This window comes from Hydra vulgaris, chromosome 03 (assembly GCF_038396675.1).
Source record: "Hydra vulgaris chromosome 03, alternate assembly HydraT2T_AEP".
Lineage (NCBI taxonomy): Eukaryota > Metazoa > Cnidaria > Hydrozoa > Anthoathecata > Hydridae > Hydra > Hydra vulgaris.
The window spans coordinates 32,597,908-32,617,697 of NC_088922.1; the positions used below are offsets into that span (position 1 = coordinate 32,597,908).

Sequence of the window (19,790 nt, forward strand, 5' to 3'; positions counted from 1 at the left end):
ATTGTTTGCAAAGCACAAACATATGTATTTATCATTTTATATAACAAACATATTATATCTACGTATAAATATGTATATCACTGTTCCTCATTTTGACCGCCAGAATAAAAGTCGCGTCAATCAAACAATGGTTTAATTCAACACTATATGGTTATGGTTTATGGTTTAATTTAACACTTGGGTTATAGATATGGTTTCTAACTGTTTATAAATCAAATTGACCATGGTACATAGCTTTTTTTAAATTTTTGTTGGCTATTTTAAAAGACTGAAATAATAGTCAGAAATAGGGGTCATTCTGATCCGCATAAAAGCATGGACAACCAACTGTCAGATAAAATTCTAATCAAAAGAGTAATTAATACAAACTTTTTGGGTATCTATATCAATGAAAACCTTAATTAGAAATAGCACATAGAATTCTCGTGTAATAAAGTTGCTAAAAGTATAGGAATACCGTATAAAACTAAAAGTGCTTTAAGTAAACCTAATTTAACTCAAATATATTACTCCTTTATCCATTGTCATCTAAACTATGCAATTATTGCATGTAGTGTAGATGTAGTGCTAGTAAATTCAAAATTAGGCCTCTTTATCGTCAACAAAAGCGTGTTGCTTGTCTTATTAATTTTAAAGATAGATTTACTCATGCCTCTCTTATTTGAAATGAAAATTCTTGATACATATCAGCTAAATGTTTTTAATATTCTTTTTTTTATGTACAAATGTAAAACTAACTCCAACCCAGTTTCTTTCCATAATTTTTATACCTTAAAAAATAAAAATAAATACAACTTAAGAAATGATAATTTAAGTCGTCAACCATTCTTTTTTACTAATTTTGGAAATTAAAAACCAATTTTGAAAAATCAAGCATTTTATTTCGTGGAGCTTCTCTTTGGAATAAAATAGTTTTAAAACATTTTAATTTTTCTTTTTTTAATCTTAATAATTTAATTTATTTGTATAACGACTTTTATACTTTGTATAAATTTTAAGTTTCAAGTTCTTCATTAGCGGTTCTTTTTGGCAAGGCTTAATGGTCTTCTTTGAGTATCCGCGTAAAGATATTATGTCGGGTAAAAAATTTTCTGAAGTCACATTTAAAAAAAATAAGCTTTCAATGGGTTTTTCTTCATTATTTTAAAATTTCATTTTTTTTACAAGTAATGATATAGTCATACAAATATAAAGTTCTTTCAATATGAAAAAAAAAAAACACACACATCAGGTTATTCTACTTTTTCCAAAATGTTTAACAGCTGCTAAAAGTTTATCGCTATGCTCTGAATGTCATATCTTGCTTTTATATCTAGACCAGGTTGGTTTAAAGTACTGCTTCAACGCATTGTTCAGCATATCTTCCTAAACTGCATCCATAATACTTGACAAACGGAACTACATGACACAAAATGATATGAATTTTTCAAGTTAAACTTAATTTTTTACCAAAGATTAAAGCTAGTTCTTGTGAAGAGGTAAATGAATTCTTTAACTTAGAAATAGATTTCTCAAATCTGGTTTCTAAAGTGTTACCAAAGCAAGCAAAGCATAAACAGATCTGAAGTTTCTAAGGCGTTCAACAAAGTGAGAGAGATGACAATGAGTGTTTTTAATGATAAGCTTTAATTCATCAAGATGTTTAATGATAGCATTTGAGTTGTTGCCCAACCTTGCTAACCTCTTTGAAGAATACATATATTTTTTGATTTCAACCACTCATCAAAACCAGGCCATAAATCTAATAAAAAAGTTCCTAGTAATCAAACAAATCCATTCATTTATTCTAGTGGAGCTACAAGATACTAAGGTTATGGGATCCTCTTCTAGGAAAATAATTCTGAGATTTATTATATTCATGCAATCTTTCATAAGTGCCTTGTTAAATATAGTCTCAGCATATTTGGAGTACCAATAACTGAGGTAATTCGTATGGTAAATCAAATAGTAGTGGACAGGTAGGGTTGTTCACGTTCTTCTGTTCATGAGAAGTTGGGATGGTGAGTAGTCCATACCTGTGAGAGGCATGTTGAGGTATTCTAGAAGACCAAGTTCAGGGTTGTCGTATTTTTTTAGTATTTTCTTCATAATTTTCACGCCCATTTCACTGAGACCATTTGATTGAGGGTAGTTAGAACTTGGTGGAGTGAAGTTAAACTCATCTTCTTTTGAAAAGTTGAGGAACTCTGCACTGCTGTAGGGGTTATTACCGGCAACGAGAGTCGAGGGTATTCTGTGATGAGTAAAAATGGTTTTCATGAATTTGATTACAGAAAATGCCGTTTTGTCAGGAATAACACTGTTCTCAATAAATTTAGAAAAGTAGTCTATAACAATTACATATATTTTTCCATGCAACTCATATATGTCTAATCCTACTTTTACTCCACGGTAAGTCAGGAATGTCTCGTTGAATGATTTTTTCCTTTTTGTTGTTATTACGGTATTTAAGGCATTTTTGGCAATTAAGTATTAGTTTATCAATTTCGCGTGTAAGTCCTGGCCAGTAAACAGCGTTTCGAGCACTTGCTTTCGTCTTTTCGGTGCCAAGGTGTGATAAGTGAAGCTCTCTTAATATGAGAGGTCTCAAAGCAGTTGGTATGACTATTTTATTTTCTTTTAGAATAATTCCCTCTGCTAGTGTAAGTTGTTTCTGATGGTCCAATATTTCTTTTCTTCACTGCAAAGTATTTCCCAGTGAAAAAGCGCACATGGGATACGCGTGGATTTTTTCCATATGTAACCCATGTGGGGATTATTATTTTGTCCCATGTGGGTTTCATATGGTAAATCCCACATGGATTCCATATGGTAAATCCCATGTGGGATACGCGTGGGTTTTTACCATATGTAACCCATATGGGGATTATTATTTTGTCCCATGTGGGTTTCATATGGTAAATTCCACATGGGTTTTATGTGGTAAATCCTACATGGGATATAGGTGGAAAATACTACATGTTATAGAACTTGAATGCCACATATTTTAATCCGAATGGTATAAAAGTAGTCAATACTAGACAAATGAAAGTCCGATTGCTTCTATGATAATTTTTAAAATTCTTTTAATTTAAAAATTACTTAAATTAAGTAATTTAAAATTAATCATCGAAGCTTTCAGAGAGGCTTAACTTAATCTGGTATTTGCTACTTTATCCCATTTGGTATTCAAAATGAGTAGCATTTTTGATCTTTTACATGTGATGTTTTTCACCTATAACCTATGTGGGATTTACCATAAACTATTATGACGAAATTTTATAAAATTAAAAAACGTGTTGCAAAATGAATTTATTTTAAAATAAATGCTATTAATCAATACATCCAAAATGAATATTAAAAATATTATTTTTTCTTTTGCGATTTACACGCCGTTTTTTGTCGATTGAATTAATTAAATCGCTTCGGCTTGCATAATACCACTTTTTTTACAAAGGTTTTTAGTATCTTCTAACTTTCTTCAAACATTTTCTAAAAAAAAAAATATAAATACAAATATATATAAATATATATATATATATATATATATATATATATATATAGAGAGAGAGAGAGAGAGAGAGAGAGAGAGAGAGAGAGAGAGACAGAGAGAGAGAGAGAGAGAGAGAGAGAGAGAGAGAGAGAGAGAGAGAGAGAGAGAGAGAGAGAGAGAGAGAGAGAGAGAGACAGAGAGAGAGAGAGAAATTTTAATAAGGAACCTTATTAGTCAAGCAATTTTAATTATTAGCCAGGTTGAAGTCATTAATGACTACAATATTTCACAAATAATTATTTCCTAATTTATTACTTACAATGACTAACGTATTATGGGTAATTGAACACAAATTATGCGTAATGAGCTTGAACCCATGAGGAGAATCCTGAAAAAAAGTGATCAATTAGGATAAGTAGTTAAACAAAAAAACAAAAACAAAACTGTAAAAACCTACTTATTCAATGATGTAGACGTTGGGTGCAATAGCCACTGGGTGCAAAAGTATCTTTACTTTTTCGTCACACACACGGCCTTCTATAATAACAGGCCTTGAAATCGCGCAAAATGCTGTAAAAACTGAAGGCCGATTAAACTTTCACTTGTACTTATATTGATATATTTTATATAAGGTAGGGTGTAATGGCAGTCTATGTTTTCTAATAATAATCTCTAGTAAAGACGGAAATATAAAAAGAAAACCACAAAGTTGTTAAAAGATAATCATATTTTTCGTATTTCAAATTTAATTAAGAATATTTATGTAATATTAAATAGTATCAATAACAAGCAGAACCATAACAAAGTATATATCTATATATTAAAAAGATAACTGTATTTTTAATTTTTTTTGCTAAAAATGGTAACAATAAAAATCACCAACAATAAAAAACACCAACAAAAGTTGATTCAAGCAAAAAAAGTTTTTTTGCTTGAATCAACTTTTCTCAATATATCTCAACAGGGTAAATATTTACAAATCCAAACATATTGAAAGACATATAGGCTAATGAGAAAATAAAAAACATAACAAGTAAATAGCATAATTAATTACAAAACTAATTTTCACATAAATTTTGATAGCTTTAGTATTTTGGGAATGGTAATTAGTGAGTAATTCTTTAGCAGAACATTAGAATATACTCTGCATTGTTTTTTTGTGATTTTAAATTAATATTTAGCAGCAATGAACTAAAATTTCAAGTCCGCCTCTGTTTAGGCTATACAGATAACTTCCATATTTATAATAATAATTGGTAGAATCATCATAAATTTTTATTTCGCTTTTTTGCACATAGCCAGCTATGTAAACTATAGCCACTAATGTAGATTTATTAACTGAGCTTTCAAGATCATGTATATTATCCAGAAGTTCTTTTTCATCAGTAGAAATATCTCTAAAACATGTCACAAGTATGACCATCGATACCATCAACAGGAATGTCAAGTTGTAATATCAGTTTAGTAAGTTGAATATTAATTTTTTCAATTACAGATTTAGCGTTTATAAAGTAAGTACCTCCAGTTCGCCTGTCAAAGCTTAGAAAAAGCTTTTTCAAGTGGATCTGTTGAAAACCAACCTAATAAGACATACTTTGCTCCATTACTCAACAAAGTTTCTACAAGATCAATAAAGCCATAACATGAATGCGCTATTGCATTGCTAGTATCTAGCGTAAGCTGTTTTACACGCTTACCTGTAGGTTTCATAAAATTTGACAGTTCAGCAATATCTCGTAGCAGTTGTATCTGTTGATCACCAACTGAGTGGATTTCTAACAACATTTGAAAAAAAAATATTTTTTTAATAATTACAGCAGTACCTTCAAATGCTTTATTTTCAATCTCTGGATGCGTTCTTAATGCAGCTACTGTTTCTTTGCAAAAAACAGACAAACAAAACTTTACAGATTGTCTCTCTATTGGTTTTGGATAAACTGATTTAGCTGTAGGTTTAGAGAGTTTAAAAAGACTACTGCACTCAGTTTTATATATAGTTTCTAAATCACTCCACTTAGCCAAAGCAAGTTCTTTATTGTTCAAAAATTGAAGTTCCCAGTGTTTTTTGTCAACCAATTGTTTCGTATAGATTTTAGTAGATGCACATAATCATACAATAAATATATACCTGATGTTGTTAACCATGGTTTACTATCAACTTTTTTAAACATTCCAAAAAATCTTTGATTTACACGGTTACCATCAGTAATTATTACCAGTGTCTTACTATTTTCAATATTATTTATTGTATAGACAAGTTGTTGACATTGAGCAAACTGAAATTCAGAGGAAAGATTTGCAACAGGTTGAGCTCTACATATAAATTCTGGACCTCCAAAAAGACATTTAATCATAAATGATAAAATTGTTTTAGCTAACTTTTCAGGGTAGTTTACTGCTTGACCAAACAAAGCACCTCTTTGGTAAAGTAATAAAGCTTTGACATAGACCTCATCAATTAGTAGTATGGAAATTCTTTTTAATGGATTTAAATTCATAAAAATACTATTTATGAAACTTAGGTCCTCCATTGAGCTTATTTTTGAAGTCAATCGTGTTAAAGTTCTTATACTTGGCAACTTGTAGTCAATACACAAACAATCATATAAACTTCGTTGTAGTTGTAATTGATATTGTAGTTGTAATTGTATAAATTGATATTTTTGTTGTAGTTGAGATAGTTCGACTTGCAAAGAGATACACAGCATTTCAAAGGCATTAAAAAAAACTAATCGTTAGTTTGACAATATTATTACCTTACAATGTTAACGCCTTGAAACTTACAACGTTATCGTCTTGAAGTTGCGCTATCTAATTTATAAACCAATCAAATTTTAAAGATTTATTAAAAAAGCGCGAACACAAACTTTCGTCTAATGTGAAAAGATGAAAATGTAAACACAGTATTAGGAATTGGCCTTCAGTTTAACAAATTTGTTGCGCGATGTCAAGGCCTGTTATTATAGAAGGCCGCGGTCACACATAATAAAATATTCTGAAACTAATAAACAAACATCTAAATTTCTATAAGTAAATTTATTCTTTGATCATTGCCTTTATACCCTATCTTATTTTCATATCATAATCTATTATGGTATTATTTATATAACATATCACAACAATATTATTAAATTTGTGATGTTTAAATATCATATGAACATTCTCTAACATGTCCATATGATATTTGAATATAGTTCTTGAGTATATTATCTGCAAACAATTGACTGATGCAAGTTCAAATGTTGTCAAAAACCAAGCATGCATGCATAGGACACTGCAGTGTCCTACAAAAAATGCTGGTTTGAAAGTCAAATTTTCTTTATTAAAAAAAAAAAAATTAAAATAGGGGGGAGATAGGGAGGTTTCCGTAATTTTTTTTAGGCTCCAAAACTTTTAACTTTATATATAATAAGGTTCATAAAACTTAAGGGACTTAAGTTTTATGAACAAAAACAGGATATTTACAGAAACTTTTCAATTTTTAATCTGGATTACCCAGTGTAATTGGGAATAAAGTCGCTGGGTCCAGTATTCAAAGTAATATGATCTAAAGTAATATATAAATTAAATAAAATGCTTTAAAATGCATGCAGTTATACATATAACTCCTGATAGTTAACTATATGCATAACTAGTTATACATAAAATTTATTATATAAACTTATTTTTTAAGGTTATGCTTGAACAAATTAGTACCAATTAATTCAAATTCAAGATTTAGTTCAAGTTCAAGTTTTTATTTGTTCATTGTTTTTTCACTATTTTATATTTATTTGTTCAAATTTGTTAACTAGTACTAATTCTTACTACAGTAAGAATATTTATCATTGTTGGACGTGATTTTATTAGTAACTTAATTTTACTTTCAACATATTTTGACAACACCCTTTACATTTTAAATGATGACAGCTTTACTTTTCTATTGATGTTAAATTTATTACGTTTCAATAACTCAGATTGAATTTTACTGAATTATTGTAAGCTTTGTAAGAATTTGTTGTATATCAAATGGTGTTGTACATAAAGTAAAAATTATATATATATATATATATATATATATATATATATATATATATATATATATATATATATATATATATATACATATATATATATATATATATATATATATATATATATATATATATATATATATATATATATATATATATATATATATATATATATATATATATATATATATATATATATATATATATATGTATATATATATATATATATATATATAATATATCATAATATATAACAAAAACTGACATCATTTTCAATGGGAGATGGCAAAAAATTGACTGAGGTTGATAAAGGGTGAAGGTGTTCAATAAACCGGGTCATCATCTGACATCATTATGCATAGATGATCCTATGATTTAGGTAAAATAAGCAATCAATTTGCTATATTTCTCTTTAGAAAGTGTAAGAAAAAAGCATTGTTATGCTGAGAACCTAATTATTGAGCAAGCTTTGACCACCTATTTTATAAATTTGGAACCTATTTTATAGAAGTGGAAGTGCGAATCGCAAAAGAATTAATAACAATGCTCTAAATTGATTTTAACTTTGTAGACTAACATTAATATAGTATTTAGAAATAATAAATGAAGTTTACACGATTTTTATAATTTGTATTTATTTCCATTAATTATCAGTTGTCAGTCTCTATTTTATAAAATGAATTAAAAAACTATTTATTTATAGTATAATATTAATACATAAATACTAGTTTCCTAATGCTATTATCATCATAATGTTAATGGTATTCCTTTTAAAGTGAAATTTTGTATCAATTTTATTGTTTTAATGTTGTAAATATATATATATATATATATATATATATATATATATATATATATATATATATATATATATATATATATATATATATATATATATATATATATATATATATTATTTTTACTTTATTTAAAACACCATTTAATATACAACAAACCCCTACAAAGCTTACATTAATTCAGTTATGATACAATCTGAGTTATTGAAACGTAATAAATTTAACATCAATAGAAAAGTAAAGCTGTCATCATTTAAAATGTAAAGGGTGTTGTCAAAATATGTTGAAAATAAAATTAACAAATAAAATCACATTCAACAATGATAAACATTCTTACTGTAGTAAGAAATAGTACTAATTAACAAATTTGAACAAATAAATATAAAATTAACAAAAACAATGAATAAATAAGAACTTTAACTTGAACTTTTACTAAATCTTAAATTTGAATTAATTGGTACTAATTTGTTCAAGCATAACCTTAAAAAATAAGTTTCTATAACAAATCATATGTATAAATAGTTATACATATAGTTAGCTATCAGGAGTTATATGTATAACTATATCAGGAATTATATGTATAACTATATCAGGAGTTATATGTATAACTATATCAGGAGTTATATGTATAACTATATCATATAGTATATGCATTTTAAAGTATACTACTTTATTTAAACATTACTTTAAATTATATTACTTTGAAAACTGGACCCAGAGGCTTTATTCCCAATAACACTGTGGTACTCCAGATTAAAAATTGAAAAGTTTCTGTTTATATACTGTTTTTGTTCCTCAATGTAGTTTGTAAGTCCCTTAAGTCATAAGGACCTTATTATATCTAAAGTTAAAAGTTTTGGAGCATAAAAAAAGTTACAGAAACTTATCTCCCCCACCACCACCACCCTATTTTTTTCTTTTTTAACAAAGAAAATTGGGAATTCTTTGACTTTCAAACCTGCATTTCTTTGTGGGACACTGTAGTGTCCTATGCATGCATGCTTGGTTTTTGACAACATTTGAACTTTCATCAGTTAATTGTTTGCAGATAATATACTCAAGATCTATATTCAAATAACTATTATATCATCCTAATAATACGTCTATTTGCACAAATCTTAATCTTATTTCTGTAAAGAAAGACAAACATTATTCGTGGTACTTACATACCTTCTTGCCATTCTCTATATTAATATAAAATATTTTCACACAATATAAACGTAACGCAATGCAATGTCGATTTAAAAGTTTTTATTTAGTTTTTTTTAAAAAGTTTGTTTTTTAGTTTCCAGCTTTCAAATTAATTCCCATGCAAATCCCACATGAAACCCACGTGGGATTTCCCAAGTGTGTAAATACCGTATGGTTCCCATATGTAACCCATGTGGGATTTCCCACATGGGTTTAAGGTGACAAATTTCCATACGGATACCACATGGGAAAATCCGTCCCACGTAAATCCCATCAATCCCACACGGAACCCACGCGGAACCCATGTGGGACGCGGTTTTATTTTTCACTGGGTTGTCAGTTTCGGGGCCAACCATAAGTTATATAATTTGTTATTTGAGAGAGCACAGGGTCAAGTTTAGTCTATCTGTTGATATTGGCAGATTTTGAACTAAAGTGTTGACCATAACGTTGCAGTCTTCATTTAGGCTATCATTCTCGTCAAAATTGTTGAGGTGGGCACGTGATAAAGAGTCAGCAATGTGTAGATCTTTTCCTGGAACACATATTACTACAACTTGATATTTTTGAAGTCTTATCAAAAGTCTTTGTATGCGAGGTGGTGCTTCTGACAGCGGCTTGTGCAAAATATATTCAAGAGGTTTATGATCACTTTCTATGGAGACCTGTCGCCCATAGGTATATTGGTTGAAACGTTCACAATCAAAAACGATTGTTAAAAGTTCTTTCTCTATCTGGGCATATCTCTGTTCTGCCATGGTTAAACTACAAGATGCATAGCTGATCAGGTGACCTTCTTGCATAATACAGGCTCCTAATCCATGTGAAGATGCGTCTACCTGAATCTGGACATCTTTTGATGTGTCAAAGAATGAGAGTACAGGAGAAGATGAAAGAACCTGTTTAATTTTTTCCATAGCACTGGTATGTTCATGGTTCCATGACCAGAATATGTCTTTTTAAAGCAGCTGGCGGAGGGGACCTGTTATCTCTGACATATTTGGGATGAATTGTCGCAGATAGTAAACCATTCCTAAGAGCCGTAGCAAATCTGCTTGACATGCAGGCAATGCGTATGCAGATATGGCTTTAGTTTTATCAGGATCAATTCCTATGCCTTCATGGCTGATTATATTCCCGAGATACTTAATTTCAGATACTCAAAATTGTATTTTTTTTAGTTGAATCTGATGTTTCTATCACGAGCTCGTTGTAGAATTTGTTGAAAAATTGTATCATGCTCTGCATTTGTTTTGGCTGAAATGATCAAGTCATCGTGGATAGCCAGAACATTAGGGATATCACAAAGTTAATTTCAATCATCTCCTGTGCAGTATCCGATGCGCATGATATGCCGAATGGCATGCGGTTGAATTTGTATTGGCCATAAGAAGTGTTAAATGTGCATAGCTCTGAGGAAGGTTCATCTAGTTTTATATGCCAATAGCAATCAGCCATGTCTATGACAGTGAAAACTTTGTTGCCACAAAGTTTGCTAGAGATTTCTTCTGTAGATGGAGTGGTTTTGTATTGTCTTAAAACAGGCTTGTTTAGTTCTTTCGGATCAATACGTTATCTTAAGGATCCATCTTTTTTCTCTATGATGACCATTGAGTGTACCCAAGGTGTCGGTTAAGAAATTTTTGAGATAACTGTAGCTTTTACTAGACGGTCAAGTGTGTTATTAAGTTTAGGTAGGACAGTCATTGATACTTCCCTTGATGCATGAATGACTGGGATTATATTTTTAGCAACTGCGATATGATAGTTTCCTTTAACTAAACCAAGGTCGATAAAAACGTCACCATAATGTTTTAAAATGTTAGCTTTATCAATTTCAACATCGTTAATGTTTAGTATTTCAAGAGATTTGCAGGAACTTAGACCAAGAAGTGGTTTTATATCAGAAAGAGATACAACAAAAAATTGGCACACTCGTAAAATGTTATTCTTTTTAACAGTCAAATTGCAAGTTCCTAGTGCAGGAATATTGTTTCCACCATATGATTTTAGTCTAGTTATTGTTTTTTTGAGAGGAGGCGTTCCAGGAATAGAGTTGTAGACGTTGTATGGAATGACGTTACATTGGGCTTTAGTATCTAATTCAAATGTTATATTTTTGTTGTTGACTGTAACATTTGTTGTTAAATCGTCAGTACATTCCATTGGTGCTGCAACATGATGAATATATAACTCTTCAACGTTGAGGTTGGCTTCCTTTTGATCAACTTGGTCTATATGATTAGCATTAAAGCGATTAGTTTTGGATCTGCATACTCTAGCAAAATGGTTTAGTTTTCCACATGCTGTACACTTTAGGCCATATGCTGAGCAAAACGAGGTAGTATGTTGTAATCTACAGTAATAGCAAGATTTTTGTAAAGGTCTATCAATCTTTAGGGAGTTGAATTTAGTTTTGTTTCCATGTTTGTTTAAAGAACTTGCCTGGATTGTATTTTGGAGGGCTTTTAGTTGTGTTTTCGATGTTTCATATGCTCTCATAAAATTGATTGTTTTTTTTAGAGAGAGCTCAGTGTCTCGAAGTAGTCGTTCTCTGGCAGTTTTAGAGTCAATACCACAGACTATTCTGTCTCGTATTAGGCTTTCTTCGAGGGTTCCAATCTCGCATGTTTTAGTTTTATTTTGTAAATCAGTCAAGAAGTCAGTAAATAGTCTGCTGTCTTGCACACATGTATTGAATAAATAACGTTTATAAGTTATGTTTTTTTTTGGGCTGAAATAACATTCAAACTTTTGAACTAAAGGCATGGGCGCCTAAAGCATTTTTTGGTCTTTGAGATAGCTAACTTTTAGACATGGAGCAAACTTCAAACAGTTATATGTTTATACTTATGTCAAATAAGGATGCTTTGCAAAAAATTGCGATGATTGGAGCAGATGTTTTTTGAGTGTTACATACTTTAAAATTAGATTGTGCATTAATATGAGGTTTGCATTATTATGAGGTTTTTATGAGGAATATGTTTTTCATTTGGTTGCTATGGTTACCTAGTTTTATGGACACCTAATTTACATAGCAACAACCTATTTTGATAGTTGCAGATTTTTTATGAGTTCTGCTATATTCACTTAATTTGGCATGAGTACCAATAAGAGGTCATACTTTAAATGGAAGTCATAATTTTTTAATTTAGTTGCTATGGATACACTATATTGCTTAACAACCAGATACTTGCCATAGTTACACAAAGATAAATAGATTTTTGAATAAATTTTTATCGGATTTTCAACAGTCATATTTTAAATAACTATTAAATATTTAAGATTTAGGTAATTAATTTTAAGTAAAGATTTAGGTCATTAAAAATAAAAATAAAAAATATTACAATAAAACATTGACAATTTGAAACACATTAACAGTTTATAAAACATACAAACATGCATAAAATAAGAAATCGTATTTTGAGTGAATCGACACACTATGCGTCGCTTAGCGGAAATAGGATTTTGTACATATTTTTTAGTGATTTTTCGTATTTAAACTTTTTAAGTTGTTTTTTTTTTGCATTTAGTTTTTAATTCTCTATTAAAAAAAAAAATCAGTCTTATTTTTTTTATACTTTTGATATTTTAAGGGTTTTTTCAAGGTTTTAAAAAACTCGCATTTTTGTTAAAATCCTTTCAAGGTAAATGAAAAGTGTTAAATTTTCATATTATTTTTATGCGAAATTAAAATAATCATATGTTTAGTTGAATGTAAAACTAGAAATACAAAAAAAAGGTTTTTGCATAGCATTTTTTTGCTGATTTTTTGATTTCTTAATCATTGATTGATTTGAGCATGTGGTCACAGAGGTCGCCTCGTTTTTTTTTGAATAAAATATAGCTTCTGCGAATTGACTTTACTGCCATGTAAAAATATTCAGGCGACCTCTTTGACCTTATGCTTTAAAATCATTTTTACTAATGCGAGTTTTATTTAAAAACTGACTAAATTCTGTGAAGTAAATGAAATTTCCGTAGTTCAATAACAAACATTACCTAGCGATAAATTATCAAAATGGCTACATTCACTCTTAGTCAACTTTTAACACATGCATTTCCCCCAAGGCATGTATTCTTAAGAAAAAATTTTAAAGCCTGTGCCAAATTTTTGCAGTCTAAGTTTATTGCACTAGATAATGCTGGCTGTATGGTTAGTTTCACAATTTTCGAAGACTGGCTTTTGAGTTGATAAAAAACTTTAACTAATGTGGAAAAAAAGCAGTTTGTTCTTCACTAAATACAAAGATTTTCTGGATAAAAAAATAAAATACAAATTATGTCTCGTAAGTTATACATATATATATATATATATATATATATATATATATATATATATATATATATATATATATATATATATATATATATATATATATATATATATATATATATATATGTATATATATATATATATATATATATATATATATATATATATATATATATATATATATATATATATATATATATATATATATATATATATATATATATATATATATATATATATATATATATATATATATATAGGATAGAAAAAGACCCTGAGCAACAGATAAGGAAATATGAGGAGGGGCAGCTTATTTTAAAAGAGGGTAAAAAGCTAATTCAGCAGAGTAACCAGCTCATCAAGCAGGGTTAACAAAAAAGGAAAGAGAGCCAAATAATACTTGAAGCTCTTGGAGTGAAATTATACAGGTACGTATAATATGTCTGTATATATATATGTGTGTGTGTGTGTGTGCGTGTGCATGTGTGCATGTGTGTGTATGTATATATATAAATATATATATATATATATATATATTGTGTGTATATATATACATATATATATATATATGTATATATATATATATATATATATATATATATATATATATATATATATATATATATATACACACACAATATATATATATATATATATATTTATATATACACACATTTTATACATGTTTTAGAAGAAATACTGTAACAATGGGAAAACCTGAATTAGGTATACATACTGCACCTTGTGCGCCAAAACCAAGAAAATCTTTTTCAGAACTCACTAGTCGTATGAAATGTAAAAGAACTGATAATCTTCAGGGAACAGAACTGGAAGAACTTTAACATACTGTAAAAAGATTTTCCTCTAATCCCTTTACTGCACCCAGATCTACTTTATATGGTCCAAATTTATAATTGCATACTTTTTGCAATTTGAGACTAACAGACAAAACATGGGCTGAATTTAAGAAAATTGTTACACAAAATCATCATCTTGTTCCTCCAGGTTTAACAAAGTTAAAAAAAAACAAAAAATTGACATATCCAGAGCATGTGGAATATTCAGAAACTGAAGTAAAATCTAGTCTCTTCAATATGATCAAACATTCAGTTCTAGAGTGTTTGAGTATCTTTTGGAGGATGAAGATAATCCTATTAAAGTTTTAGCACAGGAGGAACGTGATAACATATACGTTATTTGCAAAGTGGGAGGTGATGGTCAGAGTGACCAATCTGAGTTTCAAAATGCAGCACCTATGAAGAGAGGTAAGGATGATTCCACTTTATATAGCATAGTGTTTGTACTGTTGGAGGTACGAAGTGGAAAAAAGGTAATATGGAAAAATTGTAATCCAAATAGTCCAGATGCAACCCGTCATCTTATGTTTTGTTTTGCGAAAGAGACTGCTAGTTTTATTCAAGAGAAGTGTGAACATTTACAAAATGAAATTTTATCTTTAGAGAGTATTAAGTTTACACTTCATGAAAATACTTTTGTTATAAATTCAAGTTTGTCAACTATTTATACCACAATGAATGATGGTAAAATACTTAATGCTATGGTATCAAAAATGCTTAAAAAAAATTTAGCATCTCAGTGCTGTCATGTATGTCAAGCAAGTCCTAAGGAGTTTATTTTGGAAACTATTTGGAATAAAGATAAACTTGTAGACAAGAATATATTAAAACTTGTAGACAAGAATATATTAAACTTGGAGTTTGCAGTCTTCATTTGTGGATATGCAGCATAGAGTTGGTCTTCAATACTGTTTGCAAACTTCCTGCAGTGAAACAAGGAAGAAAAATTCTAGTAAAAAACAGCCAAGAATTTATTGAAAACAAAAAAAAATTCCAGCACTTATTCAAAACACAATTAAAAGTAAGGGTATTTTTTGTCAGGAAGGGAAGTGGTACATCCAACACTGGCAATGTTGCACGATAATTCTTTAATAATCCATCTGTGACTGGAAGAACTTTAAATTTGAATACCAATATGATCAAGCTATTTAGGTACCTGCTCATTGATATGAACAGTACAACCACAAGACCAGATGTAAAAATTTTTAAGCAGAAATCTGAACGTCTGTTTGATCTCATTTCTAACGATCAGTTTTTAAAAGCCATTCCAATGTCACAGTCTGTGCATAGAAGGATAGTTCATGGTGTTTCTTTTATTAAATATTTTAATCTTTATTTTTTATACTTTAATATTTTAAAAATTAATTAATATTTAAAAAATATCCAATAGGTTCTTTGTCTGAGAGTGCCATTGAAGCCAGGAACAAAGCCAACAAAACTGCATGAGTAGGTCATGCACGTTTAACTTTTTTTGCCGAAAATACTAGGGATACAGCTAATTATTTATTTATGACATCTGACATGTATCTATACTGCAAGAAGAGCAAAATGCAAGTGGTATAAAAGCTATACTGCAAGAAGATTCAGCTGATAACTGTTCTTAAGGTAAATATTGGAGAAAGCTATGTGTATCTTTAAATTTAGATATTTAATGTTATCGTTTAATTCTATTAATGATACATTTTAGGTGCTGGTGGTAGCCAATCTGATATTTCTGAGGCCTTGTCACATAATCAACACAGTATGTTTTTTTATGCTTGCAAAAAAAAAAAAATTATCTATTTATTACACTGAATACAGTTTTTTTCTTGAATGTATAATTATTAGAATTAGAATTTGATAATTGATAATTTTCAATAATAAATGTTTACATCTTAAACGATACTATTTATTACAATAATGAAACTTTTTTAAATTTTAATGTTTGTTGTTAAATAATTTTAGGAAGTCAAAGAGTAATGGCTCGTATTAGGAAAATAAATCAAGGAAGTATCATTAAACCATGCAGCTGTAATTGATAAGCAAGTTTTAAAAAACGGTTATTTTCATAGCCACATGTTGTTAAAAACCTTTTTTAGCATCAGAACCTTTATTCTTCAATTGAAGGGAATGGAACTTTTTTATTTGTTTCACTTTTATTTATAATAAAATATTTATGTTATTTCTTTTTTTATTTAACATGAAAATATACATTTTAGACAAGGTGCTGGTGCATGTTATTTCCTTTTTTATTTAACATGAAAATATAAGTAGGAGACAAAAAATGCCTGTAACCCCTAAAAAAGATAAACTGATATATCAGACTTAGAGTTTTAAATATCAAAAACTATCAGTTTTATGTCTTTTTAATCAAAAATCGAATAAGTACGGATAAACCGCCAAAAAACCGGAATGAAAATGAACCGCCAAAAAAACCTGTTTTAAAAAAAACCGGACTTTTTTTATAAATATATATATATAAACAAACAATATCTCATAATTGATGCTTTGTTAAAAAAATTACTTCAAAATGTTAAACAGTTCGCTAGTTATAAGGCTATTTCCGTTTTTTCTATCAGCGCGACGCATAGTGCAACAGTCGGAGCCTGAAGCAAATCACTAACTTACTCTGGGAGTTGAGATTTTTAATTTTGAGAGTTTAGCCTTCTCATTCTGCTGATTATTAGGTCTGATGAGCACAAAAGTTGGCAAAATACATCAGTTAGTTTCCAAACGACTGCATTTGCGTGTTTAGTTTTCACGTAAATATTTGAAATTCTTGTTTTGTGCTTCCTGTGCCTCGTCAGAGAGCATGCCATTAGACAAGACCATTCTCCTCACAACAAGACCATTCTCCTCATGTCCGTGTAATAATATCTTGAGCAAACTTAAAACCGTAATACCGTGGGTGTTACATGCCACAAAGTGGGGTATTACTTTGTACAAACAAATGAGCCACCTAAAAGAGGCAATCAATCATGTGATTGCAAAAGCTAAATTAGCCACAGCTCAGTATAGAAATAATATTAATAAATAAACTAATTTCATGGCAGTATTTTTGAAACGAATTGGCAGAGCAATTAAATGATGACAATGTGACCAAGATGACATGCAACTTTTTCAGCAGTTGTACATCCAGCTTTAAAATTTCAGCTACAATACTTTAAATTTGGCACATTTAAATAATGAAATAAAACTTTTATGTTATGCCAATTCTATTATTCATTTATTACAGCCTTAAAATGATAACATCGTAGAGTCCTTTTTTAGTCATCTCTTTTATCATTGGTTGGGATTCTGAGAAGAAGAAAAAGAAAATAAATTTTTATTCAAAAAATGGTTTTTGTCGTATTATTTAATCCAAATTAAATTTAAAAAAATAGAAGATTTATGTATGACTTTTTTTTTCAAAAATATTTACTAGAATAATGTTTAAGTTACAATCAAAATCTAAGCTAAATTCGACTTAACTCATATACGAAAACAATTTTCAAGAGAAAAATCTTACATTATTATTCTCGAATATATGACTAAAAGTGTTACTTTTTCAAATAAAATGATGTAACTATACATCTTTTTTAGATGTATATACCTTCTTCTTCAACGTTCATCGCGAATTATTAAAGATTTTACTGCATAAAAACTCGAGTAATACTTTTAAAAGATGTGTTTGACTGGAAGCGTAAAAACAACTCACTCGAAGTCCGAGTTTTAACTGTTATACCTGGAACGGGAACTTATTTAAGCTCTACACAACAATATCTTATTTATAGTACAACTTTTAGTTTGTTAAGTCCTTTTTGTTGGTTAAGGTTTTTGGTTGGTTTTGATTGGTTTTGTGAAGGCTTTTGATTGGTTTTGTGAAGGTTTTTAATTGGTTCAGGTTTCTTTTTGTAATATACCGAACTTTTAGTTTGTTATTTGTACTTTAGTTCTCAAAACGTCGTTTTTAGCAAATGTGTTAATTTTAAAACATGATATTTTCAGATTGGCACCAAATACTAACATGATATTTTCAGGGTGCTTTTGTTATTGTTTAACTTAGGTAATGAACCAGAATTATAAATAAATATGGTGTCAAAATATGTTTAATTTTTTTTTGTTGCCTTTTTTGTTAAAAAAGTTCATAAATCTATAAAAAATTACTTTTAAAATGCATCATTAATGCATGCTATCATTAATGCATGCTTTTGGGAGTATAATGTAAAAATTTCAGAAATAAATGATTTATAGAAATGGAGATATCTTGTTTTAAACTATACCCACTTTTGCGTCATTCTTAAAAAATAAGTGAGGCACGTTTGTGGAAATCTAGATTTTTTATTTAGGAAAATATTACCTTTCTTAATAATATTTAAAAAATATTATTAAAAAAAAGAATTTTACCGTTGTTATGTTTATTTTAGTTCTAATTTTAACGTGAACCTTGATTATGATGCAAAAAATGGACTCTACGTGTCAGTAGGTCCACGGCACCCTCTCCCTCCACACTTATCTGTTCTTAGCGCCTCTTTTCATATTTTCTTTCTCATTACTTCATTAAGTTTTCCAAAATACCTTTTCTCTCTTTACCTCTACTCTCTTGCCTTCTGTTCTCCCTCCAAAAACATCTCTCAACAGTGTTATCTCTTTTGTTTCAGATACACAGTGGATTTGTGTGAAAACGTAGACTAGAAGGCTACCTGCAAACAAAAACAAGGTTCAGCATACTAATGTAATGAACTTACATGAAAAGATGTGCAGCAGTGTTGAAGTTGCCTGTTTAAGACAGCTGTCAAGACTCATCAAGACACTATACTAATTAAGCATGCACACATTACAAATGCAAGTTGATTAAGTAATGCATCTACAAGAAATTCAACCGTCTAATTGCTTGCGTTTATTAAATTAAAAAAAAAGTCAACTGGCAAAAAGAGAAAAGTATGTCGTGCAACTTTCTTGCATGCGGTTCAACCTATCAAAAAGAACCGAGTACTTAAACGTTCACATGTTACTAGTGGCCTGCCAAAAGGAGGGTCAACGTGGATCAGGATATCTCACAAGTCTTTGCAAAAAAGGACAGTATAGAAAAACTTATTAGTTGTTTGAAGGAAAAAGAAAGTCATAACGGTAAAGGTAAAAGAGTAGGCATATATCTGCTGCCTGAATTAAAAAGTTTTAAAAACTTGCGTAAGATGTGTAAGAACTGTACTGAAGAATACAAAG

General features: G+C 29.2%; 1 protein-coding gene and 1 long non-coding RNA gene across 2 annotated transcripts; one reads left to right on the top strand and one right to left on the bottom strand.

The window, feature by feature from the left end:
- Positions 1-3,276: 3,276 nt before the first annotated feature.
- Positions 3,277-7,159, bottom strand: LOC136078098 (uncharacterized). The gene is made up of 2 exons (XR_010637514.1): positions 3,792-7,159; positions 3,277-3,471 (listed from the first exon to the last, which is right to left on the bottom strand). It is a non-coding gene; the product is annotated as an uncharacterized LOC136078098 (long non-coding RNA).
- A 7,297-nt stretch (positions 7,160-14,456) lies between these two features.
- On the top strand, positions 14,457-16,808 carry LOC136078622 (uncharacterized). Its single transcript, XM_065794405.1, has 5 exons — positions 14,457-14,544; positions 14,695-14,723; positions 14,834-16,211; positions 16,294-16,347; positions 16,551-16,808. Exons 1-3 carry the CDS (start codon positions 14,457-14,459, stop codon positions 15,497-15,499), a joined length of 783 nt encoding a protein of 260 aa, XP_065650477.1. The 3' UTR covers positions 15,500-16,211; positions 16,294-16,347; positions 16,551-16,808.
- Positions 16,809-19,790: the final 2,982 nt, after the last annotated feature.